The 27,514-nt window shown below is 37.4% G+C and overlaps 1 protein-coding gene across 1 annotated transcript in view; it reads left to right on the plus strand.

Annotated features, from left to right (window-relative positions):
- LOC145775317 (unconventional myosin-X-like) overlaps window positions 1-25,750 on the plus strand; it is a 39,450-nt gene extending 13,700 nt beyond the window's left edge. The window contains exons 7-48 of the mRNA XM_082586590.1: window positions 28-41; window positions 716-800; window positions 1,256-1,359; window positions 2,209-2,338; window positions 3,050-3,082; window positions 5,424-5,542; window positions 6,107-6,253; window positions 6,740-6,840; window positions 7,267-7,426; window positions 8,002-8,070; window positions 8,542-8,624; window positions 8,830-8,932; window positions 9,443-9,523; window positions 10,273-10,397; window positions 10,971-11,079; window positions 11,591-11,752; window positions 12,186-12,383; window positions 12,515-12,592; window positions 12,819-12,911; window positions 13,070-13,195; window positions 13,661-13,873; window positions 14,177-14,293; window positions 14,629-14,715; window positions 15,258-15,336; window positions 15,543-15,676; window positions 15,973-16,142; window positions 16,352-16,555; window positions 16,908-17,041; window positions 17,369-17,499; window positions 17,682-17,882; window positions 18,156-18,323; window positions 18,548-18,655; window positions 19,224-19,343; window positions 20,573-20,799; window positions 21,296-21,509; window positions 21,779-21,915; window positions 22,380-22,518; window positions 23,038-23,150; window positions 23,315-23,459; window positions 23,614-23,784; window positions 24,031-24,206; window positions 24,541-25,750. Of these exons, the coding sequence (XP_082442716.1) occupies window positions 28-41; window positions 716-800; window positions 1,256-1,359; window positions 2,209-2,338; window positions 3,050-3,082; window positions 5,424-5,542; window positions 6,107-6,253; window positions 6,740-6,840; window positions 7,267-7,426; window positions 8,002-8,070; window positions 8,542-8,624; window positions 8,830-8,932; window positions 9,443-9,523; window positions 10,273-10,397; window positions 10,971-11,079; window positions 11,591-11,752; window positions 12,186-12,383; window positions 12,515-12,592; window positions 12,819-12,911; window positions 13,070-13,195; window positions 13,661-13,873; window positions 14,177-14,293; window positions 14,629-14,715; window positions 15,258-15,336; window positions 15,543-15,676; window positions 15,973-16,142; window positions 16,352-16,555; window positions 16,908-17,041; window positions 17,369-17,499; window positions 17,682-17,882; window positions 18,156-18,323; window positions 18,548-18,655; window positions 19,224-19,343; window positions 20,573-20,799; window positions 21,296-21,509; window positions 21,779-21,915; window positions 22,380-22,518; window positions 23,038-23,150; window positions 23,315-23,459; window positions 23,614-23,784; window positions 24,031-24,206; window positions 24,541-24,697 (5,465 nt within the window). The 3' untranslated portion in view covers window positions 24,698-25,750. The remainder of the gene's footprint in view (window positions 1-27; window positions 42-715; window positions 801-1,255; window positions 1,360-2,208; window positions 2,339-3,049; window positions 3,083-5,423; window positions 5,543-6,106; window positions 6,254-6,739; window positions 6,841-7,266; window positions 7,427-8,001; window positions 8,071-8,541; window positions 8,625-8,829; window positions 8,933-9,442; window positions 9,524-10,272; window positions 10,398-10,970; window positions 11,080-11,590; window positions 11,753-12,185; window positions 12,384-12,514; window positions 12,593-12,818; window positions 12,912-13,069; window positions 13,196-13,660; window positions 13,874-14,176; window positions 14,294-14,628; window positions 14,716-15,257; window positions 15,337-15,542; window positions 15,677-15,972; window positions 16,143-16,351; window positions 16,556-16,907; window positions 17,042-17,368; window positions 17,500-17,681; window positions 17,883-18,155; window positions 18,324-18,547; window positions 18,656-19,223; window positions 19,344-20,572; window positions 20,800-21,295; window positions 21,510-21,778; window positions 21,916-22,379; window positions 22,519-23,037; window positions 23,151-23,314; window positions 23,460-23,613; window positions 23,785-24,030; window positions 24,207-24,540) is intronic.
- Window positions 25,751-27,514: the final 1,764 nt, after the last annotated feature.

The raw sequence follows: 27,514 nt of genomic DNA on the forward strand, positions 1-27,514 counted from the left end.
AAATTCTATCCACTTGTTGACAACCAGACTTACTGGAAAAAGTAAGTTCTAGTGGACGTGAAGATAATCCTCCATGAGATTTTATTTCATATGTTCAAATCTGCAATATTTTTTGTTGTTGAATTTCTCAGTATACGATATTTCTGCTTAATGCAGTTGCAGCATTGGTAAAACGATTTGTACCTCACAGTTAAATGCTTGCTTTTATAAATCTTTGTGTGGTAGCTGGTAGACTGTGCTTTTTCACTTTTGATTCCTACCTCAAAGTTTCACTGCAGTGGCGTTGTGGCTTGATTTCATCGTCAGTACTTAAACTGATTATTTATTTGCAGTAAATTGCAGTGGTATTCATACTTTGTATTGGAATGTTTGTAGGTTTTTTGTTTTAGATTTTTTATGGTTCGCTTTTTCTTTTATTAAGTTATTCAAATTTGTGAGAGTCTTTTATTGGGTTTTTACCGTAGATTATTTTCCTAACACCTATTTTTGAAAAGAATTTTCTTAGCCCCAATAGATCCATTATTATCTAACCTTGTGTAGTCAAGATGAGGGTAATTGTTAACTTTGTTGATGAAACAAACGCTGCATTATCATGATTATTCGATTTTTTTGCATTGTAAGGTTTTGCAATGGAACTCATCACATTCATATCTTATAACTTTTGCTGCAAGATGTACATACAACATCCTTCTTAACTTTTCTTGTGCATTTTCAGCATCGTGTTGTGAGACAGAACCCTGGCGAACGAAATTATCACATCTTCTACCAACTCTTGGAAGGATTGACTGCAGACGAAAAAGGTTTGACGCACTCGAGATATTGATTAGTTTGGCAATTACCGTGCTTAAAGTTTTGGATGGAGAGAAAATTGGTTTCGCCGAATGATTTCTAATTTTCTGATAAAACCTCTCTAGTTTCAAGAATTCCATTCATTATCAGGCTCCAGTTTCAAATAAGGGTCTCAATGTTAAGTTACACCAACGTGTTTAAACACCTCCTCACTTTGGTGTTTGGCCACGTAAAAAAAATACAAAAGTTGGCACGCGAGTTGGTCGGCTTAAAATAAGAAATGTGTTTTCATAAAATTGGATCTTTGATAAGTTTTATAGCAAACTGAAGCCAAGTAAAAGATATACCAGCCAGATAACGTCATCATTTGCATTGATGCAACGTGTGTGGATGTTGAATCAATGTGATAAATGACTGATATTGCTGGCTAAGCAAGGATGACGTTCATCAAACATACTTTCAACAGAGGAACTTTTTCTCACTGAAGCAAACGACTTTCACTACCTGAACCAGTCCGGATGCACGACCGATCCGACACTGAATGACGCAGGAGACTGGGAAGCGTTAGAGGTGCACGTTGCGTTTCATCTACGTTTGGTTTGTTTTGAACGGTTTAATAAATTCACAAGACAGTTTTTACGCAAAACTAGAAGTAACTAGAACTAGAAAATTGTGAAGATTATATGACACAAGCGATAAGCGGCCACTTCAGGCAGAATGAACGTAATCTTGACTTTTCCCAGCGCAAGTAGGCCTACTGTAATTTATGCTATTTCAAGCGACTGTAAAAACTGTAAGCAACACAACAAATTTTTCAAAAATAGCCCTACAAACACACATCAATTTAAATTGTGAATTGAAATTGTAAAGCTCTAAGTATAGTCTATAGATTAAAGTCTAATTTACTTGAAGCAGCAAAGTATGACACGTATAGGCTATTGCTTTTTTAATTTCATGTTTTTACATTTACGTCTCAGTCTAGCTGCTCATCACTATTTTGTCACGTTGTCTGGTTTCTATTTTTCTTCTTGTTTCAGTGGTAATTTTCGGCTCGGGGCTGTCTTCACCTGTTAAGATTTTTTGTTTTGGCAGGTGCCCATGGCCTATAGCCCACGCCTCACAGCCATGGAATAGCCCATTGCACATACCCGTGTTCTTTGTTCGGTTAATTCTACTCCGATAATCCCGTTTATAAACACCTGACTTTGCAAACGAAGTAGTACACTACCAATAGGCTATCAACCGACGACGGTATAACTGGTGGTGTATGCGGAGAGGTATAGTTGAGGGCAGGGGCAACAGCATTTCGAAGTCTTTTGCTTCGATTCCCACTAATAGGAGCATACAGTAGTTACTGAAATTGTTCCATTTGCGTTGTGTGTTTAGACCAGAGTATTCACAATAAACGTTTGTTTCCAGAAAGCTTTGGTGGTCATCGGTTTCAAGGATGGTCAACGCGCGGACATGCGCAGTGTGCTGGCAGGAATACTTCAGTTAGGAAATGTTGCCTTTGTCAACGCTGGAGGTGCTCAAGTCGTAGATACAGAGAGTAAGTTTGCAGTTCCAAATTTTGTGGAATTTTGTCTTTTATTTATTTTTGGTTGACCCAAGAACATATATGTTAATGAATTCGTAGTTACAAGCGCGCTGAAGCAAAGTAGGCTGCTGAAACTAGTAATAGCTTGGCTAGCTTTTTAAGTCAAACACATCACTTCTGGTAATATAGTAAAACTGTGGAAAGCATTGTTTAACAGGAAATTGAAGTTGTTTGTTTTCCTACTTGTTAAATTGGATTCTTTCACTCCTAACTAGTATCCACCTAAAATCTTAACCGTCTATACTCTATATCAACTTTGCATGCAGATATGGTTAAATAAAAACTTTTAACGTTTCTGCAATGTGCAAATTTAAAATTTATCATTGCTTGATGGGCTTTCTAAGTAAAGTTTGCTTTTTTAGTTTTAGAAACGTACTTTGTTATTGATAAGTTATTTTACATAAAGTTTTGTTTGTGTCAAAGCCTCTCGTTTCAGTTAGAAAAACAGCACTGTCGCTGAAAAGCTGTCAAATATGATTTGATTTGTTTATGGTTTTGTTTGCTTTTTTCATTTTCTTGAAAATAATCTGCAGCACTGAGGCCGTACGGAGATTATTTGTTCTTTGTCGATTTCTTTAAAAAATTGATGAAAAATAAAATAATTTCTTACTGGAAAAGATTTATTTTATCACATTAATTTTGCTTCATTTTCACGAATGTTAGACAAAGCCCTTCTACCCCCGCTTAGCATTTCAGGTTTGTGTTTGCATTTGTTGCACTCAATGCTTTTTATTGAAGCAGTTTGTTGTCTTCAAAAAAAGCACACCACGTGCTTTTGCATTAACAAGATTGGAAAGTTGTGTGATCATTACGTTTGTTACGTTGGTTAAGGTCAAAGGTCATAAGAACGTAGACTACGCAGCTTTCCAATGTAGTGTCAATCTAGTCCCCGTATGTCAACTGCCAGCAGCAAATTAGCTTTTCATCTCACATCAAGAGACATTGCATGATGTCATTAAGTTTTAGCACATTAATATCACGACTAACAATAATTGTTGTGACAATAATTCATGCATGAGATGAAGGATTAACACGGAATTTCATTGCAATGCTTCTTTGAAAGGTTTTATGTGTTCATTCATATTGCATGATCCGATAATATCAGTTTGACTTGGTCCCCTCCAAACACTCCCAGCAATATTTCACAGATATTTCACAGTACGCATAAACGCGAATGAAATGAAAACAACTCTTTTGATGCAATTATTGTGATTAAAACGTCGGATTCTTGCGCCTAGTATCAAGCAGTGAGGTACTGATAGCAAACCATCTTTAACTTTTATATCAGCCAGCATAGGGACTGAGTTGATGATGTCACTACTAGTACCGGCTTTGTTTCGTGTGTTTGAGCTACACAGAGACATATCGTGCTAAGGTCGTCGGACCCATAGCCGTACGAGCCAGGGGGGTAGGGGGGCAGCCGCCCCCTCTGTTGTTTCAAAACGTCGCAAATTCGGGCAAAATCTTGCAATTATTAGGGCAAAAATTGCTATATGAAAAGCGACAAAATTGCATGAATTAAGAAAAACTATAAATTAATATCTTTTACCTATCAAACTAAGTACAGCCTCTTATTTGCACAAGAAATGTGCCGCAAAATTTTCATTTGGCACACCCGTATTGATGTATTGTATTGCATGGTGATAAAATACTCTCAGAATGCACCAAATTCAAAGTAAGTTTTCAAAATTTTCTGGGGAGGCCCCCCTGACCCCCCGCCGCTGGGTGTCGCCATAAGCGTCAAAAAACTCTCCCCCATTTCAAAATTCCTGGCTACGCCACTGCTGGGGATCTTGTTATGTTAGTTTTTTACTGTTATCATGCACCGCATACATTACATTTGGGCAATTTCTATAAAAGCGTGCAGATTTGGGCAAATTTACGTTTTGCCCTCCCCAAAATGGTTTGGTCTCGTACGGCTATGGTCGGACCACTCGGCATGCGACAACTCTTTAAGTGCTTCAACTCAGCAAGTACATTGTAGCTACTGCCAAGTCAGCAAATGAGATTTACTTGCCCGTCGGACTTGCTAGAATGCTATTGCTAGGTCATCGCTTGTCAAACTCATTTTGCTGACTTGTGACATTCCAAGTTATGGCTTGCTCAGTTGTTACTTGGTTAGTTTCATTATTTACCAACTTCAGCCACTTGCTCAAATGTTGCTAGTTCGGTTGTCAGTTGCTAAGTTCAAAACTGCTGACTTGTAGGAGACTCATCGTGCTAATAGCAAGAGAGATAATGCGAATACATGTACACATTTTCCGGCATTAAAATGACGTGTAGTAATTTCATAATTTGATGAAGAAAAAATTAAGCAATAGGTGTTTAGCGTGCACGCAAATGCATGTGATGCCTTTCTGTCTGTTTTGTGGCACGTGGTGACTTTCTTCTTGCTGTTAGCCTGTTGAAACCCTGAACTGATATTCACATTATTATATACTGTAGTGTTCTAAACGTTATATCTCATGAATTGTGTTGTCCCAACTGTATGTTAATCTTTTTACTGTAAATCTGAGCTTTGCAAGTTTTTTCCCCCAGCACGACGCATGGTAATGTAACATGTCTTTAAATTTTTAGTTTTATTTGCACTTGTAATGCAATACGTCTACAGTATCTATATATCATTGATGTCAGCATCTGCGTTCAAATAATATCGCTTGAGGGTGATTTTGTCCTTTTCTTCTTAACTGATATACAGATTTATTGTGATGGTGCAACTTGTGATTAATTCTTGGAAAAACTTGGAGAAAGCGCTCATGACATATCTGTTTACAAAAGTTTAGCGAACAGATATAATTTTTTAGAATTAGTTTCACATGATGAAAGCGTTTACAACAAATACTGGAGTTCGATGTTATGTCAGATCTACACTAGCTAAAGCTTCAACAAAACACGTAACTATCATTCTTTAAAACAACATTGTGTGGACTAAAACTTTTCTTGCAAGGACCTACTATGCGTACCGTATATTTTTTTCAAGCAACTTTGCGAGCTTCCAACTTATTTTGTTAATTTAATGTTAATTTGTTTCAATCAGTTATAGATCGTACATCGCATCTTCTCGGCCTGGACTCCGAGAGATTGGAGGCAGTGATGAAAGAAAGAACGATGAAGTTAAGAGGGGAATATATCACCTCTCCTCAAAGCATTGATCAGGTAATAAAGTAGGAAGGATGTTGGTATCAGTTTTGGGAGTTACTTTTTGGTTTTCGGCAGATTTTCCTCCACAACACATGCAGTCGATGACAATGTCCTTTTTTGCCTGTACCACTCTATGTCTTGATCATTAAAACCGAATTTTCTGAAAAGTTCTTGATCATTAAAACCATTTTTTCTGAAAAAGGCAATTAAAGTAGTTGGATTATGTACAACACAAAAAAACAAGTAGCCTATTGATTCAATAGTATGCGTGAGTCTGTTTTTTTCGCTATCGTGATTTCCATGTTCTCATTGGAGCAGTGAAGAAAACCATCGTATACCTGTCAAAGGAGGGTAATTGTATTATTTTTGTGATTTTAATCAAGTACAGATTAAGATGGAAAGTTTAATCTATGTATCGATTTGATATCAAGTTAGAAAGAATTTGTTCAGGTACTTGAGCTTTTGTCTTTTAAAATCTAATCAAGACCGAAAGTGGCCAGGAAAAATTTGTTTTACACAAGCTGATGTCAATATTATTGTATTCAATATAACCTGTATTCACACTCCATTCCACCGCAGGCTTGTGGCTCCAGAGATTCCCTATCCATGGCCTTGTACTCGCAGTTATTCCGTTGGATAATCTCCAAAATAAACCATAGGATCAAGGGCCCAGATGACTTCCACTTCATTGGGATCCTCGACATCTTCGGTTTTGAAAATTTTCAGGTATCATGAAATGCAAGACCGGCTTTGTAAGTTTCACGTTGTCTGCATAACACTGGCACACAAAGTAATTCGTAGATTTTTTACCTATGTTTGCAATAATCTCTTAGTTTAACAAAAACAAATTTATCTTCACGCGAGTCTGATCAATTTTAAATAACTAAAAATCCATTTTGATATGACGTAGATCATCTTTAGTTAAGCTTATTCAAATAGAATTATTGTTTATTCATGAAAAAAATCACATTTTGTTGTGAATCAGGCAATTGTTCCGGTGAACAACGGTTTGAGTTCCACTTGAGATTGTTGCAGTTGTTAAAAAGTAATTTTGTTTGTCATATGCTGTTATGGGTACAGTTAGAGTTAGACTATACGTGATAAATATTCACTTTGGTGCAGCACTGCCACCTTTCATTGCGCATGTGAGTTTGTATAGGAAGACTTTCTTAAAGTTTTCTAAAGTTTATCTACAGTACAATTGACTTGCAGATGAACAGATTCGAGCAATTTTGCATTAATTTCGCCAACGAAAAGCTACAAGAATTTTTCAATCGCCACATTTTCAGTTTAGAACAAATCGAATACGACAGGTGAGGTCCATTCTCTTGTGTTTATAACCTTATGATGTGACCTGGACCGAGCAGACTAGTCATGTGACATAAAAGCAGCAAACCTTGCGTGACCTTTGGAAAGATGAGTGTATACAAACAGCTCACCACTAAAGTTCTATCCCAGACAGCAAAATCTGTCATTTTTACATTGATTCAACGTCTGTAGACCTTAAATCAATGTAAAAATGACGGATTTGCTGTATTAGATCAGTATGAGATATAACTGACAAAACTTGACATTTTTGCATTACTACGTCGCTGAAACGATGTAAACTGACTACGTCGTTTAAACGTTGAAACGATGTAAACTGCATCTGACTACAAGATAAACGAGGAAATAGATTTTTTTCAGTTTGTTGTTACCATTGTCATTTTCCTTGCACAAACTTTGCTTAATCCTTACAGGGAAGGCATCGACTGGTGTGAGGTGGAATGGGCAGACAACAGCGAATGTTTGGACTTGGTTGAGAAAAACATGGGCCTCATATCACTAGTTAATGAAGAAAGCAGATTCCCCAAAGGAACTGACAATTCGTTGTTGCAAAAGTTACACAACCAGCATGCGGTAAGCCTTGCTTTCAATGTGCAGGACATCATATTATGCTTTCCAAAGTTAGCTTCAATTCAATTTATTTTTTTACTTACACGTAGGAGCTCACACCACGAGTCAGTTTGCACTTACACATAACCAGAAGTGTTTGTTTTACGTTTTATGAATAAAGTGGCTTACCTCGAATGGTAAATACAGCCTAATCTACCCTTTTGTATACGTAATTCGTCTTAGAAAGCAGTATCTTCTGAAAACTTAACACGCATCAGCTAAAAAGCAAAGCAGTGTGTGAAATACAAAGTGTTTAAGAATATCGTTGAATGTTATTGCTCAGTTGTTTAAAAAATGTGTTTTAAAGCCATGTAATTTTTACTTTGTGTGGAGCTGTATGTACTTCTGATGTTGCAGATTTCTTTGCTTTCCCAGTGTGTAAAAGCTTGTGAAAATCATAAATTAGTATTTGATTAACATTCTGAAGCTACTTTAGTATTGAAAATATCTCAGTATCCAGTTATTTGTCTATGAAAAATTGCTCTGCTTGCCTGCATCATGACAAGGTCATTTTTTTTAAAAGTTTGTTGTCGTTTTAGAAAAATCCGTTCTACGTTAAACCTAGAGTTACGGGTTCAGAATTCGGTGTCAAGCACTATGCGGGAGAGGTTAGTTTACGTTTCTATTTGTTATGACTGAATACCGTGTAGTTCAGGCCACGTTTCAAAAGTTCTTCGATTGTTTGTCAATAGAAATTGTCCATCAAATTAGCCATGTGTCAAAAGTCAACGAACCATTGCTGTTCAAAAATGTGTTCCTCATGGTTTCAATTTTTTCTGGTTTATTGTGCGGTAGCAATATGCATTGCATTATTCATGAAATTCCAACATGGCAGATATCTAGTTCTCTTTTTTGACGTCAGTGAGTGATGACGTAAATCCAGCCCTGCAGACTTAGAACCATTTTGGCGTGACTGTAATTAACCATTGAAAAACTGTCGATTTGATGCCCGTCCGTTTTGCCGAGGGCACAGCCCTGACTGAGACTAGAACGTAGTTGTGTTATCTGCTGCTTTTATACCCGTGGAATTTAAATCCATGCAAACAATGCAATATGTTTCTATTTATGAAATTTTCTAGGTGTTTTACAACATCAATGGTTTCTTAGAAAAGAATAGAGACACGTTCAGAGATGATCTGCTTGGCTTATTGAAAGACTCAAGGTAAGCTAGCCACTGACGAACAACGATAGCGAATATCCCAACTGATCAATATTAATAAATGCTTTGCATCGAACAAGTAACTGTATTTATATTTTAAAATTAATCCCATTGAATTTTTTCAGTAAATGAATTTAAATTTCATGCGACATACTGTAAAAAATAACTTCATGGGATATTAAAATTTGAACTGTGTTTCTGACAACAGTTGTGACCTCATATACGACATGTTCGAAAAAGTTCGGGGAAATTCGGAAACATCCGGAAAAGGCCGAAGCAAGCAAGCTCCCACAGCCAGTGGCCAGTTCAAGGTGTTGTTTTGTTTTCATGACCAGTTGACTGATTTATTTCCGATGGTTGCATGGATACCTGCGCGCACTTACATTTTGTTTTCTTCAGAGCCATATTTTAACATTCTTTTGATACTACGTTGATGTTTTCAAGTTGCTGTATTGATGGCTTATATAAATGGAAAACATAATTCCAACGTGCTTTTCAAAGTAGCTCATGTGTAGGGCACTTGTATTTTCTCTCTCTGGAGTCACTTTGGAGTAGAGTTACTTTTTATGGAATCTAGATTAAAAGTTTTCAAACTCTTAATCTGGCCGACATCAAATGGTAACTTTAATCCATCAGGTATTTTCCGGTCAAAATTGGTACATTGATTATATCGTTTCTCTCGAAGGGTGTAAATGTTTCTCCTGTTGAGAATCCCTGTTTTAGCGGAAGATCAGTGCGTAAGATGAACTGTTGTGTGCTGGGACTATTTGAACATGAAAGAGCGTGCAAACAATTATCCTGCTAATTTTTTTATATTACAGAAATCTCTGCACGCTTTAATGGAAAGATTATCTTCTGCGAATCCCTTTTTCGTTCGATGCATCAAACCCAATGTCAAAAAAGTACGTACTTTTTACACAACTTGGACATTACCACTCCTGATTGTGCCTAACGATAATACTAGCTAGAATTAAACTAAAATTCTAATAGCGTTTATTTATCTTCACATAGTTATATTTGACAGTTACTTTGTGTTTAAAGCATAACGATCTATCTACACAGGGCTTGACAACGTGCGAACTCAAGGCTGATGTAATTTTGATTTTGAACTCTGAGCTAAATTTACTTTATATTTCTTTGAAATGATAGTTTTTAAAATCAAAATTACCAAAGTGTGATTACTGAATCTCAAATCACTGCAAAATTCTTAATTTTACGTTAAAAAAGGACAAATCTTTCCCAATTACCAGTGTTGGCCGATGCTTTTTGGATTTCTAGCACAAGTGTCAAAATCTAGTCCTTTAATTGTGGTAACAATAGAACAAAAGTAATTTAAAGTCACACAAAATATAACGAAAGACTATATTTATTACCTACTACTCAAACTTTTAACTTATGTTAGCGATTTAGGCCGTTAACAGATCGCCCTCCAGTAAAATTTAAGGCTGCACGTTAACATGGCCTGCGTATTAAGGTCGCCATGGTTTAAAATAAGGTCATGGTAGCGTTGTTGTAAATGCATTGCAATTTATTGAAAGTCGTATCAAGATGGCTTTGATCTGTTACTGATAGAGTTTCTTTAGTCAATGGCTGTTGCCCATCTTGGTAGTTCAGTAACTTGTCATTACTTATCGAAATGTGATCTATTTAGATTCCGGATGATTTCAGCGCCAACATAGTTCTCAACCAGCTCCGCTACTCAGGCATGTTGGAGACTGTGCGAGTGAGGAAAGCTGGCTTTCCTGTTCGGAGAACCTATTCTGATTTTGTTGGCAGGTGGACTGAAATTTTCCAGAAATCTAGAGCCTTCTTTACTTTCGTTCGATGATTTTCTAAGCAGGCTATCGTTTGATGAATATTTCCTCAATCAATCAAGACAAACGGAACTGAAAATATAAACTTTCATGTTGATTAATGTTTTAAATTGCCAGTTAAGAAGTTCTTGGATCTTTTCCAAAGCTTTCTTGTAAAGATATTTATTACTCGCTCAACGCCGCTCCAAGCTCTTATACCCAGAAAGCAAATCAGTCGTTGTTTACATTCAGACATTTTACATGTAGCCTACAAATTGTACATACGTCTGCACAAGTTGAAACAATGTAAAATACAATTGGTTTGCTGCCTGGGTAGCGCACAACAATAAATAATTGTTTTTCTTTTTGATCAAGTGTCACCTTTGCTTACAAGGCAAACAAACTCGTGCTAATCCATGTGGGGGTTTGGCTAAAACTAAGTAACTGGCTAATAGAACTTGTCCTTGTGGGTCGGACACGTCAAATAGAAATAAATATGAGTTTATAAACGCTGTTTCACTGATGCGCTAACACGCGCGTTTTATGTTTGTTTCAGGTACCAAATGATCACTGACTCAACCGCACAGGAGCCTTGTGTGATGGCGCGAGACATATTATCCTTAGTGGACGCTGACGGCATCTTGTGGCGTTTGGGGAAAACAAAGGTAGGTGAAGCAGCAAGCCAAAGGTGGTGATAATTAAATTTGCCTGTGAATGGGCGATTTGCTTTCAATTGATTACAACGTTGAAACGATGCAGAACAGTCGCGTGGACTAAAATTGTTGACGTAAGATTTTTACCTAAGCAACAGCTACTGACAGAAATAGTGATGCAATAGATTGAGTTTCACTTTTAGCAGCATGATCGTTTTTTACTTCACAATGTAGACGTTAACGACCTGTTTTGGCCTGATGCTGCGAGTTCGTTGTGGTAATAGCGAATTGTATTTGTGTTTGTGAATTGCGTTCGCAGCATCAGGCTGAAACAGGTCGTTAATATCAACATTGTGAAGTAAGAAATAGTGATGTTTTCAACATGTCTACAATTCTACAACCCTTTGGATTTAAGGCAATGAACTTATTGCCAATATGCGGTCAGGTTCAAATTGTAAACAATACAAACGAAGCATTTTTTACACAGTTTTTAAGCTATGACATGATTAACATGTTTTCTCAGGCCTTTCTCAAGGAGATTCTGGAACACAAACTCGAGAAAATTCGAATGGAAAAAGTTACCGCTGCTGCCATCCTGGTCCAGTCTGTTATAAAGGCCTGCTTGAAGAGAAAATATTTTCTTAATCTCAAGTCAAGTTCACTTATCGCCCAACGTTTGATTCGGGTACGCATACAACAGCAGGGCGTTCTTGCTTCAGTGTTACTCGGCATACGCTGTTGGTATCCTTGATGTTAATGCGTTTTATTTCATTAGTTTAATTGAGATTCTGTAAGGTATGCGAGAAAAAAGTCATTTTACTTCCACACTAACTGAGCATTTGAGCACGTTCAGATTATTTTATTCAGAACGTGTACTATTGCATAGCATTAATGTTAGCTTCGTGTTTTACTACAGTACGTTGTGCTTTACGCTAAATTATTTTTCTAACAATCGATACTTATTTAAATACAAAAATTGTCGACTTGACAAAGTTCGACATTTTTAAAAGCCCTAAACGAGTTGCATAAGTTTTTTTTTTATTTTGTTCATCAAATTTATTCAATTCATGAAGCCGAAAATTTAGATCTCGGATCTGAAAATGAATATATTTTGCTAGGGTTTTATCGCTAGGAGGCGGTACAGACGAACACGCAGCGCCACCATAGTCATCCAACGCTATGAGCGCGGAAGAAGGGCAAGACTTGTTTTCAAAGTCCTCTTGGAAGCAAAGAAAGAAGAAGAAAGACGACGCTTGGAAGCCACCATCGTGATTCAGAAGTACACCAGAGGTTTCTCCGCTAGACTCATGTTCAAGGTAATTTCTATTTCTTCTTTTTTCGTTTATTTTGTGATTGTTTTGTAAATTGCAAAAATACAAACAGCAAGTTTGTTATTGAAAAAATTAGTATGAACTTGGTTTATGATACTTTGAAAAATCTTTTTCAGGCTTTACTTGAAAAACACAGACAACTAAAAGCTCTCAAAGAACAAATGGAAAGAGAGAGGAAACAGAAAGAAGAACAGGTGAGAAAATATAAAAATGTTGTTTGTGAAGTGGAAAGCATTTGATGCGGTGCATGAAACGTAAGTAGAGCAGTAAAATTTGACAATTCTTAATGTAAATTTTCAACTGATCAAGTTGAGAATTACGAAAAATATTGTGACGTTTACTACGTTAGTTAATAATGCAATATCAGTTACTATGGTCTATCAGTCTTTATGTAATTTGATGCGCCGCGTTTGGTTACAGGCTCGATTGGAGAGAGAGCGAATTGCTCGGGAGAAAGAAGAGGAAGCTGAGAGGCAGCGACAAGAAGAGCTGGAGAGACAAGAGAATGAGAAAGTAAGGTTTTAGTTTTTTCCAAATGCTCTTACCACCACCTACAATTGTCTACATCCAACTAAATGTAACGAAATGATGGGATAACATTATAAAAAAAAAGTATTTTGAAAAAGTGCGTTTGGTTCAAACAACAAGATTTGCAGTTGATTATTTTTCAGTTGGCGCAAGAGAAAGCTGAAGCAGAGAAAGATCTTCCTCCACCACCACCTCCTCCTCCATCGGATGCTTTAAAGACGACACCAGAGGAAGTTCCAACATCAACAACTTCTTCTGTGGACTCCCACGTAAGCTTTATGGGGAGTTAAACAAAGCAGTTGCCCAATTCCGACTTAAAGCGAACTTTAAAGCTCCTTTAAGTGGTAAAGGAAAGAGTCTTCTACCAAGATGCTGTTCAGTTCCTTCGCTACCAAATGATGCTTGAAATGTGAAGATAATTTCATTTACAGTTGAGAATTTTGAAATTGGAGTGCAAGGATTTAAACTTAAAGTTTGTTTAAAGTCTGATGTAAAGATCAACAAACACCATCCAGCAAGTTCACTTTGTCTTGATCGTCTTAGTAAGCTGCTGCATTTGCATCAGACCAATAGGTTCATACTTACACGCAACAGGCAAAACAAAACAGAACGTTTGAAAGTGCATTACAGCCTCTAAGTGCAAAAATGCTCTTGTGGGTCATCGTCAAAGTACCTTTAAAATAACCCAGTATCAGATTACAGAGTGAATTGATGAAGCATTTATGATTGTCCAGATATCAGCCCTCGCGCATCTAGACGCTGCGATTGATCAGGCTGACAACGACAGCGCCTACTCCACTGTGAACCGAACAACATGCTCACAAACTGAAGAGGAAGAGTTGGATGAGCAGGAGCAGGAAGAAATGGAGCGGATATTGCAGCTGGAGTATGAAATCGCTCAAATGCACAGGAGGAGTGAAACTCTTGCCAGCATTGCCTCGGAAAAGGTGAGTTTCGATACAAATGGAGAAATTTGAGCGGAGGTGTATTGAAAATAGGCTGCAATCCTATATCACAGCCTTCTCATTTCTACTACTCGTTTTCGGAAGCCAACGAAACTAATTGTAGTCAAAGTTAAACAGAAGTCTATGACGTTCCATAACGCAACCTCATGGCTTGCCTTCCCACTTACGTAGATCCAAAAATGTAATGAATTTTTATGCGCCATGGTAAAGCTTTCCACCACCCCCTGGCTATTATTCTTATCTTTTATTGACTTTAGTTGACTTGTAAACATTTTCCTTACACAGAGGATGAGCCGATTCATGGATGATGTTGTTATCCAACATGAGGATGTTGTGTTCGAAGAAGTAGAGGAAGAAGAAGAGGAAAAAGTTGACCAAAACAAAGGAATGGACATCCTGCAGGTGCGATTATCTTGAAGTTCATCAAACATTTAGTTGTAAAATAATTTCTTGCATTGAAATTAAAACCCAAAAAATTATTTTATAACTACTGTAAATGCCTGGTGAACAGTCTTATTCTGTGTTTAAAACATTTACTTAGTTTTTATGCCAAGTAACAACAGTTTGTCAATTTATCCAAAAGCAAGCCAAAAGAATGGACACGCTACTTTCGTGCTTGCAGATGGGTGCTGTCAGGACGCGTATCCTTTTTTTGCGACTGTGTGCCAATAGAACGTGCTTTGGTACGTAGCTTGCGTATGAACACTACAAACTATTAATGAACATGCTGCATTCAGGACCTTGGTTTTGAGGACTTCGAAAATCAGCTGGACACAATGACAGAAGGAACATTCAAAAAGTCACCTTCACGGAGCATATTAGAAGTAAGGAACTATGTTGTTCAAGTCATAAGATGAAGCGTTGTTCTATTGAAGTGGTTTCTAAGTTAAAATTAAATGGAAGAATATATTCTACTGAATTGTATACAACATCACGAAAAGTCTAATTATTAAAAGGGTATTTTGAAGAAGGGAGCGTTCTTTCTGGTTGTCAGCACAAGGCTGAGTACGCACCGACACAGCCGTGTCTATCGTTGTCAATTCTTGCTACAATCGGCTGCCGAGAAATACAGTATATCTTAGAAGTGTAGTTACTTTTTTGGAACTGAAATTTTGAATATTAAATTCGTGTTGCTGCTTACTTTGCTCATTGTTGGCTTGCATATCTAAATGGTTATGTGTAAACTTTTTCTTGTCGTCGTCGTATGAACATCTTGGGCCGAATATCTATCCTTTTACCACCCCAGATTCAGTACTAATTTTGAATTTTTAGTTATTTTGCTCAATTAAACTTTAACTTATTTTTAAACTTTAGTTGCTAGTTAACTTAACAGAAACCAACTTTCTCTATTGTCATGTTTTCTTAGAATCGGGAAGAATCGAACAAGGATACCTTGGGAGTCCCGGAGGCATACACCGCTCCCTCGGTGTCGGATCTAGACGATGGTGAGACTGCAATTCTATTACTTTTGCTTTCATGTATTTTCAAATAATATTGCTTGTTCTTATTTTCATGGGTTTCAAGCATCTTTAGTTTATCCTACATTCTTAAAGTTTCGTTACTGACTTTGCGGAAAAACTTTAACAGTGGCTTTCTTTTTGATTATATTCTCCTGTTCAAAAATCAATATCTTTTTTCCTCCGTTTAACAGAGTCTTATTACACTGATTCCTCATTTGATGATGACGATGATATGAGTGAAGTTGAGTCCGTCACCATGGGAGGTGGAGGAGAAAGTGAAAAGTGGAATCCAGATGTTTACTTTCACTCATACTTAGACATGAAGGTCAGATCAACTTTGATATTGTTTTCAGCAACAATAAATTCTTTCACGAAACTTCAAATAAATGTATTTCAGTCTTTTGGTGTAATTATTTCAATGCTATCTGGCAGTATTTCGATAGGTTGGTGACGTAAAGGTTTCCTTTTGTCAAAAGTATGATGTTCATTTAAGGACTATTTTGGAATTCCTACCCACAAAGCATTGTATTGTGGCTTTTACTGGATGCTGCAAAGATTTAAGAAATTAAAAATAAGTTGTGCTTTAATTATTATAACAACGTTTGAACATTGTCTCCACAGAGCGGGTTGATGCATCAATGGAAGAGGAGGTGGTGTGTGCTCAGCAACACCACATTTATGTTCTTCCGTGGGAAACAAGACTCCTTGAAAAGCGGATGGCTCTTCCGAAAGATGGAGGGAGGCAAGGGAACTTTGCGAGGAACCATTGGCAGGAAGATATGGCCAAAGAAGTCAGTTGATTTTTGACAAAATAAAACCAAAGTGTTGTCTTCATTTTATATTTCTATATTAAATTAAAATAATGTGTATTTTTGTGATTGCAGTTAGTTTAAATCAATCGTGGTAAGCAGCCTATACTTTGCGTGGTGCCTATACTCTGGCCACTGGTGGCGGATAATTATTTTTGAATTACATTACACAAATGGCCTTTTACGTTCAGGTGGTTTTGCCTTCGAAGCAAAGACTTAAAGTATTACGAAAGCGATGACGAAAACGCGAAGCACAAAGGAACTATCGAGCTGAAAAACATCAGTGACGTCACTGACGTCACCGAGAAAGAGAATGGCATTGACATCATCATGACGTCAACGAAAGTGCATCACTTGGCCGCCGAAACAACCGAGGAAGCGAATGAGTGGTACAGGTGATTGCAACATGTTTCAATGGTATTTCATTGTTTCTTTGTGTTCTAAGTCAAAGACCAAATATAGAAATACGTCCGCTTCCGTGTACATGAAAAATATGCAGTTACAACATTTAATATGGGATTTATATCAACGGTAACACAAATTTGATTGTATAGCATTCTAGTAAGTTGTAAGTATACTGCGTTTTAAAAAATATACACGAATCGTTGTAAAAAGCGGTACTGTGTTACATTTTACTGTTTGTAGGCGTAATGTTGCATCACTCTTGTTAGTTGTACTACGTGTAGCAACTGCTTTGGTCGATACATTGCTCATGACATGATGTTAAATGTCCACGTCTCTTTCCAGCATCTTGATGAAGATGTTGTCAAGCAGTGAGAAGGAAAGAGAAAACATGGAAAGCGAATACGCGAATCCCAACAACGCGATCGGAACCATTGACGGACAGTCTATCATAGAAGTTAACGCCACTGCCTTGTCTGGTAGGTGCACATTTATGTTAGAGCTGTTCTGTTTCTTACACATAGGTAAAGATGGTCCCATACTCAGTTATTTAACTTCGAGGAACGAGAGGATAAAGTTCTCATCATGCTCTCATCACTTATACATATATGTTTTATATTATTTATTTTGTGAAAGTTTGATCTTAAAAAGGCCGTTTTGTTGAAACTCCAAAGATGCTTTGTGTTGCAATGTAATTTATTGGAATGATTTATTTAACTTTAACTTTGGAAATATTTTATTGTAACTACAGTAAATCTAATAAAATAAATCTGTAGTGCGGCCTCTCACGCTTGTGTGTTGTATAGGACGTACCAATACTTTCTCAATATCCACATCTCAAAGAGTGTACTCCATGGCAAGCGACTCTCCTGACGAAATGCAGCGCTGGATCACTCTTCTCAAAGAAAGTCAAGACACCGCAAACTCCTATGACTCTGCAAGTTCCATTTTGATCTTTACTTTTTGTTTATTCTGCCTGTATTTTGTACTCGACATGCCGTTTCAAGCCGTTTTTTCATTGATGTAAATTGTGCGTCCGCGAATGATCAATGGGACTCTCACTCTGTCACTTACATTGTAACAGCCTGCCCGTTTAACTGTTTTGCTGTTTCACAACAGGGGCATGCGTCAGCCATCCAACAAGGATGGATGCTCAAAACAACATACGAGAGACAGAGAGTCAACCATCAGCGGCGCTGGTGCGTGCTAAAGCCGAACGTCATCGAATATTACAAAAGCAGTGAGCGCACCGCACAACGACTTGGCTCTTTGGTGCTCAATAGCTTGTGCCTTGTTACGTCACCAGACGAAGCAATTTACGTGAGTTGAAGCTTTTTTGTGATATTATGTAGGCAAAAAACAGGTTGTCTTTTTTACATCATTTCAACATTGCTAGATGCTGTTTGATAAACAAAAAGGCAGCTTTAACTTGCTGTGATGTGTTAGTTATGTAAAAAGTTGTTGACTTTTGAAAATCATTATGTTTTCAGTAAAATTCGGGTTAGAATTTTTCTTGTTTTCCCTTAAAACGTATGTTCATTATCAGTATTGACAAAAAGTTCTCGAGAGTGCTCAAGATTATCTTTTTTTCAGAGGCAAACCGGCTTATGGCAGATAATAGTTTTCGGAAGGAAGCACACTTTGATATTGAGCACTGAAATTGAAGAAGACGCAAACATATGGAGCAGTGAGATCCAAGCAGCCATCGATGCCCAGCAGTTGATCAAGACCAAAACAAACATCCTTCTTGAAAAACTCAAGGTATTTTTATTTGAGTTTATTTGAAGCAAAGTAACCATTCCAAGCAAGCTAGAATATTTTTAAATTCAAAACCAGCACTGACCTTAGTCTTCTCATTTGAAAACAAAACTTATTATTATATGTGATGCTTTAATTAGTATCGGTGTCTTTAACAGATGTAGTTTTAGTTCATATACATTTTTCTTCTTTTTTATGGACAAAAATTTAAAAATCCGATTTCGCAGAATGTTGAGCATGAAAAAGAAGTTGATTTGATTTACAAAAGGAATCCCATTCTCCGGCAAGCCAGCGAGCCACTGAGATCACCACTGCTTCCTTTGCCCTACGAACAAGTGAGTCATAAATAACAACTACAGTACAGTTGGCACTTTTTGAACATCTCTATGCCTTGATTTGGCATTTACCTTCTTTTCCCAGATAATCTCCCAAGGAGGTAGTCTACCCAGTAGCTGTCTCTTGGAAAAAATGGATTTCTGTGAATGTTAGAGATTGTGTCGAAACGACTTCATTAACCGAAAACTAGTTCACGTTGCTGCTTACCAAGCAAAATAAGACAAAAAAGCAAGACTCCGTCCGAACAATATTATTGCTTTTAACTTGTCTCACATTCCTTGCAGCTAAAGTAGATTTTCTTTACATGCTTTAATTGCTTTATCTGGATCTTTTGTTGCTTCAAAACTATTTCTCCAACATCGTGATCGTTCCGATTTTTTAAATAAATTTGTTTGACAAATGGGATTTGTAAGTTGTTAGGATATTAGTTAATATCATTGTTCGAACTTTTCACTGTGGATAGCATGAATCAAGGTCGCACACTTGTAGTTTTTGTTCATATGTGCGTGTAGTTTGCTCCTTTTCAGAATTTAAAACTCATTTTTTCTTCTTTACTCTCTTGATTAGGTATCATCCAGTGAAGGAAGAATGACTCTCAGAGATGAAGCTGTCAGAATATTCAAAATGCTTCTATCCATCGAAAACGAAACATTTGAATCCATAGAAGCTGAAGCGAAAATCCTTCAGGTAATTTGTCAATGGTCAAACCCGCGGAACAAGTGTAGCCTATTCCAAACCAGACCTGTTTGGATTCATCCAGAGTGGGTTCCGTAGAATTCTAAATTTTCATGTCAAACGTGATGTATGGTTCGATGGTTCTAACTATGGTTCCAACGATGGTTCTAACGATGGTTCAAACTATGGTTCCATTTTTCATGTCAAACGTGATGTATGGTTCGATGGTTCTAACTATGGTTCCAACGATGGTTCTAACGATGGTTCAAACTATGGTTCCATGTGTTAAAGCTGCGTGAAAATCCATCTTGTTTTCAGCAATTACAACTTCATATATTCAGATGTTCCCTTCTTTTTTCTGGAACCTGGTATCTTTTTGCAAAAATTACTCAAATTTGTGGGAGTCTATTCAGCAATATATTTTTCTTATCCTTTAACTAACACGCTTTTTTGGTGCGTTTTTCAGAATTTAGCTTCAGCAAGGCTTTAATTTTGAACTGCTGTACAGTATTTTGAGAACAAATAACTACCGAAAAAACAAAACAAGACATGAAAGTTGTTGCATTTTTAAGTATTTTGAAATATGTTGACAAATTTTGTGTTTTTTTTTTTTATTTCCGTTGGAACAGTTGAAAAAAAAATCTTCAAACTGCGGTGAACTTCACCGCTAGATGTCGGGAAAGTTTCAGGCTTTTCACGCAAACTTTGCCACAGTGATGTTTATGTGTCATGGGAAGAAAGAATCGAATATACTTCACATCGCAAAAAAATTTAAATTTTTCTGTAAATGATTGTAAATTGCAAGAAAACATTAAAATATAAACCTTGTAACTTGTTCAACTTTTAAAAAATACAAGTCTTCCTCTTTCTAAAAAAGTAAGACCCATGCAGTTTGGCAAACAAAGACCAGAGTTGTGGTGATTGCAAACAGTTTGTATTTTTTTGGGCTTGGGCTTTTTACAGAGCCTATGGCAGTTAAAGGGTTTTAATGCTGAGACTGACGTACGTGTTTTTAAAAAAAAAATTTCGATGGTTTTTTATTATTGCACTCAACTCATTTTACTCTGAATGTAAACCTGAAAAATAGCAGTTTAAAAAACAAAAATAAGCGATTGGGTTTTTTATGTTTTCTTGACAATTATGACATATACTGGTTGCATGACGTAGACTTTGTGGCATAAAATTTCCTTGATCATGCATAAAATAGGTAAACACTGCGTCACTCTGTTCTGCTTTCACAGGAAGTCTTGAGAGCTTGCCACGGATCGAAGCTCTTCCAGGACGAAGTTTATCTTCAACTGATCAAGCAGACTGCGGTTTACTCCATCCAACTGACCACGGAGAAGCAGATGTGCGAGCAACAACACGTCACTTCTTGTCCTCACTACTGGCACTTGATAGCATGCATGTGCTGCGCCTACCACCCTTCCAGACCAGTCCTCACATACTTGAAAACGCATCTGAAGAGGTAAGGGTGAAAGCAAAGGTGGACTTTGTCTCATACAATGAATAATAATTAATGGTAACTCACTAAATGTTTGCTTTTTGTTTCATTGGCTCGAGCTTTTTACAATTTTATACCTTTCGCAACGTTACTACTTTATTTGTTTTTGTTGATTAAACGTTGTGAAACGCAGCAGACATAAAGACTGCCTTCCTTCCCTCCCACAACCTTTTGTCTAAAATCTAAATCTTTCATGACAGAGCATAAACATTGAACGGCAAAGCATAAAAACGTTGTGTAAGTTACCAAATCTTCTCGAAAGTGAAAAAGACTTTATCCCTCTTCGTGTTACTGTAATTTTGGCAGATTACCTGTAGCCTTGGTTTTACGTCATTTTATCTGCAGACTTTAGCTTTGAATAAACTGATAATTTTGACCCGACAGGGCCGACATAAGGCTTTTGATTTTTCACTGCGTTTAATTCCGATTCGCACTGCTAACCACCAAATAATTCTCGTAGAGTGCAAGAGAAGTATCCATCGACTTTTGGTGCAGCCTACGCACAATTTGCCGAGTCAGCATTACGTCAGCAAACGTCAAGACGGAGAGAGATGGTTCCTTCGATCGCTGAGATATGCTCAGTCTTGGAGATGCGGGACTTGGTCACAACCGTTTATTGCTACGGCGACGCTACTTGTGATATTTACATCAATTCATCAACAACTACTGGCAAGGTACTGTTCAAAAGTTGATTTTGTTTTGTGAAGCCCTGCATAGAATTCGTGAAAAATTTTTCTCTGCTTTTTGCCGCCTCAGCAAGTCAATGTTACTAGGAATTTTACTTTATAGCTTCATATGCCATTTTTCTGCTGACCCTTTTCACTTAAAATGAACTGTTTTCCGATTTTCTTGCTGTTTTGATGACATTGAATTCTCTTTGAAATTCAAACGCACTTGCTCTAGTCCGATTATTGTTTGGCGAAACACATCAATGTTTCATCAGGTTGTGCAAAAGCTACGTCGAGGAATGCAGCTGGAGGGGAACAGGAACACATTCGCTTTGTTTGAACACAAAGGGGAGACGATGAGATCTTTGGACCCCAACACTTACATTGCCGACGCCATTTCAAAGTTTGAGATGTAAGTTCTCACAGAGCACTGGTTTATTAACCTTTGTTTTCTAACTTAAGGATATTAGCATACTATTTGTAAACTACAAGTAATGAAGCCCTGGTGTGGTTTTATTTGCTTGTTGAAGAGCTCCTTTGTATCAAAGCTTTTTGAAAAGCTTTCTTGACAAGAAGTAGGAAATGGTTCGATGCACAAATGACGTCCTGTTTCAATTTCGATGTGTTCGGCAAAAAAAAGCAATTAATTTTAGTGCTTTTGCTTTAGCAGTGCAAAAAATGAATCAAAGGATATGAATGCGTTTAATTTTGAGAATGTTTCTATGCACAATATCAACGCTACACCGGAAAGTGTCAATAGTAATCGATCTTTGGCAGCAGCAAGCGCAGTGGGGCCGCATGGACGATTGCGTGTGGTGAAGTCAGCTCACTCATTGTTTTCTTTTTATTTCCATTGCTAAACAGGTTGCATTGCAGATTAAACGAAGAACTACGATTGAGCCCTGATTATGGCGGCCCTGAAACAGAGTGGGGCTTGTATTTTAAACTCTACTGTGTTTTCGACCCTCTTACTGTGCCGGAAGACTCAATAGAATATCATTTTGTATTTGAAGATGTAAGTTTAAATTTATGCTTGTGGTATAAGGTATTTTGATTACGAATAATGACTAAAGTAGTGAGATGCAACCTACTCACACTGTGACGCATCATAATGTTTTCACAGCACAGTTGCAGTAAAAATAAGGAAAAATTGTTGTCTTTTCAAACCAGCTTTAACATCTGTAATTCTTTCTGTAAAAAGTTAATATGTTCTACAAAGATATTGCAATGTGTAAATGAAGAACTTGTAACTTCGTTGTGATCTTCAGCCTCAAAGGTTGAAATGCACTAGAATGAAGGATTTGCTTTTGGTTTTGTTAAAGCAATTTGTTTTGTTACAATTTTATGTTGCAATGTAATTTAGTCTTAATCATAATTTTCTCAAACCACTGGCAGCAACTTGCTTCTGGTTCTAACATCGACATTCGACACACTGAGTCATCGTTTATCTAAATTTCGGGATCAAACAGATGTAATTGAAATAGTTTGCATTTCAGCATTGTCATGGTGAATATTTTTGTACTTTTTGTTTTAGGTCCATGAACAAGTGATTCAAGGGATCTATCCTGCGTCGGAGGATCTTCTCCGTCAACTCTCAGCGCTTCGTCTTCAATTTGTTCAAGGAAACTATACTGGACAGTCTTGGGAGTAAGCAAATCCGCAACTGCAAAACTGTTGTGTTTGATTTGACTATAAAAGCCGATTTACTCCAAAGGTTAAAATAACTAACCATAATGACAGAAGATAAAGTGTGAAGTAGGATTTATAAGTAAAGAACTGTTGTTATAATCATTTATAAAAATAATTTTTAGGGCTGAAATCGAAAAGTTTTACCCAGTCAACAAGGTAAAGAGTGCGTACGAGCTCACTAATGGTCCGGAAGAAGGCAAAGACAAGAGATCCGCATCATTTTCCCTGGCTCCTCCTGATACCAATACAACTCCCAAGAAGAGATCGGTATGAATGATGTTGTGCTCCGCAATGGTGTTTCTTGGTTAAAATATTTTTGTAGCCTTAGCTTGTCACCGCTTAGCACTTACTTTGCATTTACGCCCATTTTTTTTTAAGGTAAAGTGGTTTACACAAAATGTTTCTTTTTTTCATCTTTTAGGGATCCAGTTTATTTAATACCTTCCGAAAAAGAGGAATGAAAAAACTAAAGGAAGATGACGAAAAAGAAGACATGAAGCGAACTCTATATATCCAAGAACTTCAAGATGTCATCTCAAATGTCACGGATCGATGGAGGAGACTGAAGGGAATGTATGAGGAGGAAGCTGTGGTGAGAATCATTTTTCATTGATCTTTGAAATTTTTCTATTTTAGTTTTTTCACCATTTAACTTTCTTTCTTAGTTACAAACTTCTTGTTTTGCAATAAACTTGTGATTGAATGAAGAAGCGAGCGAGCGAGATGACTAATCGCTTCGCTAATTGGCAGTTTATAACACTTGTCGGAATGTTATTTTATGCTAAGCGTGTTTTAATCCCCAAGCAATAATTTTTAAACTAGTTTTACAAAAACGCAGCTTGAGTACGTCCGACTGGCGAGGACATGGCCCGGGTACGGTTCGTATTTATTCAAAGTTGAAAATCACGAAGCGCAATTCGGAGAACCCCTTCTTACCCTTGCTGTGTCGGCTGAGGGGGCAAATGTTTATAAGAGGGGTCACGTTACTGCACTGGAACACTTCTCTTTCCAAAAGTAAGACTCAATTCTTTGTATCCCTGTATGCTAACAACAACTTTATCTTGACTAAAGTTATCGTCCAAAGATGGTTCAAGGATCAAAGTTTAGCTTTTAAGTTTGGACACAACGGGAGTAATCTCCATTCTCCATACTAAATAGAAGTAGAAAAATTTAACATTTATTTCTCAAGTTGGAATTATTTCGACTTTATTCGACTCAAGCAATGGATCCAAAGATCGTCATTGTTTTGTAATATATCTCATAGACATAGCGTTTCCATCGATTGCCAAGGATGGTATCGACGTGGTGCTATTTTCATCAAAACAATTCCCTTTTCTTTTGTCCACAGCATCCTTTCGTTCGGAGCGTCATCTGCGACCGTCTTTCGGCTTCAGACCGACTCGCGTGGAGACATATCGTTCGTGTCGGAGCAAGTCAACGAAATAGTTAAACTGATGCGTGCCTACGTTCAGTCCCTTTATAAGCGGCAGCAGTCAACGCGGTGACGTAACCGAGGCTAGGAACTGCTGCTGGCAACCAACGTATTGGCTGATTCCAAAGTGCAATTACTCAGCTGCTCAGTTATCGTACCAATGTCATTCTGGCGCCTTTTGTGAAACAGTCTTCCTTGCAGCGTCATTATACGTCATGCGTGTCTCGTCATTCTCGTGTCCCGACGTCTTGTGGTTAGGTTTCATCCCAGCCATCCAACCAGTCCTTTTTCTACATTGATTCAACGTCTGCAGAAACGTGAAAAAGAACTGATTCGCTGACTGGGATGCATATTCCAGTGCAATCATCTTGTTGCACGACAGTCTTCGTTTTCCCAGTGGTATATTGTAAACATGCATGTTACTTTGAGATTACACCAGTTTTTGACATTTGTAGCGTAAAGTTGTTGCCAAAACATATTTGTATATCGACTATATGACGACTCCTGAAGCTGTACATTAGTACATTCTATCCCCATTCCCCATATTCTTCAATATTTCATTAGTAGGCTATATGATACTTCAGTAGTATTAGCTTGTACCATGTCTTTCAATCATATTTTTATTTTCTTTATTTCCAACACCAATATTGATAATCGAACACGAGGTTGCAAACAGGAAAGGGGAGGGGCATTATTTTATCCAACAGTCTAAAAAGTGAAACGATTAAAGTAAACAAGTCCGAATGTCTTGCAGAGCTTTTACAATGTTTGGAACTATTTTTTGTTTTTCCGAAAAAGTTTGGAAAGATATGGTTCTGATATAACATGTCGCAAATGTTTTCGAAGTATCCAGCAGCCTACTCTGCTAAAAACAGCCCAGATTTTATCTCGTTGACTCCAAGTTTCAAACTGTCCGAAAACTCAAAACTTCCAAACTGGTAAAGTATCATTGTGAGTCGCGATTTCTGTGACAAATGAAATTTTTGCCAACCGAAGTAGTTGAATACACCCGTCCGTGTTTGTGTGAATTCAATGACTTACTTATTTACGTTCTGCAGGGCTTGTTCAGCATATTTGATACGAAGATATGTTACTTAGAATCGTTTGATGTATGTCCCGAATTATGTCAAATAAACATTGAAGAAATATCCGATGGCTTCTTTCGCGCGGTGATTTTCATTCCAACTTCCCCCTGCAATCTTCCTCGCAAGTTATATAGTATTAGCCATACGCCAGTTTTAAAGTTCAAGCATTCTTTTCTGTTAAAAGTCTGGTGAGACACAGATTTGCAGCTTAATCAAAACCAGTTTACGTTCAGCCCTGATCTGCGACGAAGAGCGGTAAGCGGACTTATATTTTAACCCGAAAATGTTGACTCGAAACTTTTTAAAGTTAATTTTTCTGAATGAATCAAGTTGACACAGGAAAGCTGACCTGTTTGTAATCTAAAAAAATTAAACTCAAGTTATTTCAAAGTAAACTTCAAACTTGACCCAAAAACTTCGGCTCAAACTTGATGCGGAAAGCCTGACGCTTAGCCTACTTGAAACTCTGATTGCGGTAGATAGATTATGTAATGTTCAACGCCGTGTATGAACAAACAAGCCTTAGGCAATGACTTGAGCTCAGACTCGCAGTACAGGTTTTATGGCAACTTCATTTACTGTAGTTTTATTTCGAATACTGAAATGCAACACGATAGCCTGCAGCTATTACCTGTACAGCAACTGGGCTACGATGTTGCGACGTGATAAATTAGCTGCTGAGGGCCGGATAGGTTCAAAAAAATATAGCCTACTGCAGACCTAGGCTATACCCTCCGGTATATTAATGTGAAAAATCTATTGCATGGAGCTAGGGCAGGGTTACTCAACTAACGTTAACAAAGGTACGGTTTGACAAGTTGAATGTTTTTAGCGGTCCAGATTATTTCATACTCAACCACGAAAGTTAAACTATCAGTACAGAAACATTTTTTTAGGTAAATGTGTCTCGACTTGAATTTGTGACAAAGTGTTCAGGGGTCTTGATGGCTTAGCTACATAATCACAGAAAATTTTGCTTCCTCCCAGTAGAAATATGTTTAAAAAGGCCCTGAAGCGTGGCAATGAGGTTATTCTTCCAGAAGCCCGAGGTCCACCATCAATACCCAGAAGGTCCGGATTCGGACCGCGGTCTGATAGTTGAGTAGCCCTGGGCTAGGCTATGATTTAGTGAACACCAAAGGTAAAATATAGAACCTTGACTAAGCCTTCTTGAAACGTTGCCTAACACGAAAAATACGCTAAATCAACCTTAAATGGAAAGAGACGGTTGCAAGTTTTCGTTTATGCTAGAGATGTATTTGCCAACAATTGCTGCATTTACTATGTTCTATTGATTTATTTGTTGTTGATTGTTTTGTGAAATCCCACGCACTTAAACTTGTAGGCCTATTAGGCTTAAAGATGTTGTGAGCTTGTCTTGTAAATATACAGTATTTGTCTGCAAGGTTAAATTAGACGTCGTTTTGTGGTGAATACCTTTCGTTCAAGATATTGTTTTGTAAAATTCAAATTAAAAAATATCTATTCTTGTCGCTCTACAACAGCTGAAGTGTCTCGGCAACTACCGCTTTGAATACAGTTGTCGTAAGAATGCACACATCCACGATGTTCGCTCTGTGTTAAATTTATCACCCCAATAAAACAACCTTCGAGCAACAAAAATGCACAAACGGATTCACTTTTTATTTTTAAGAATACATGTGCAGGCCTGGAGTTAACCAAGTTCTATCAGAAGCACATAGCCTACTTGTGGATTAAGCAATTATTAAGCTTAAATATAGCATATATCATATAGCAAGATATCAGGACAATAGATGGACTAAAAAATTAACAACATGGACACC

This window comes from Aplidium turbinatum, chromosome 8 (assembly GCF_918807975.1).
Source record: "Aplidium turbinatum chromosome 8, kaAplTurb1.1, whole genome shotgun sequence".
NCBI classification, from domain to species: domain Eukaryota; kingdom Metazoa; phylum Chordata; class Ascidiacea; order Aplousobranchia; family Polyclinidae; genus Aplidium; species Aplidium turbinatum.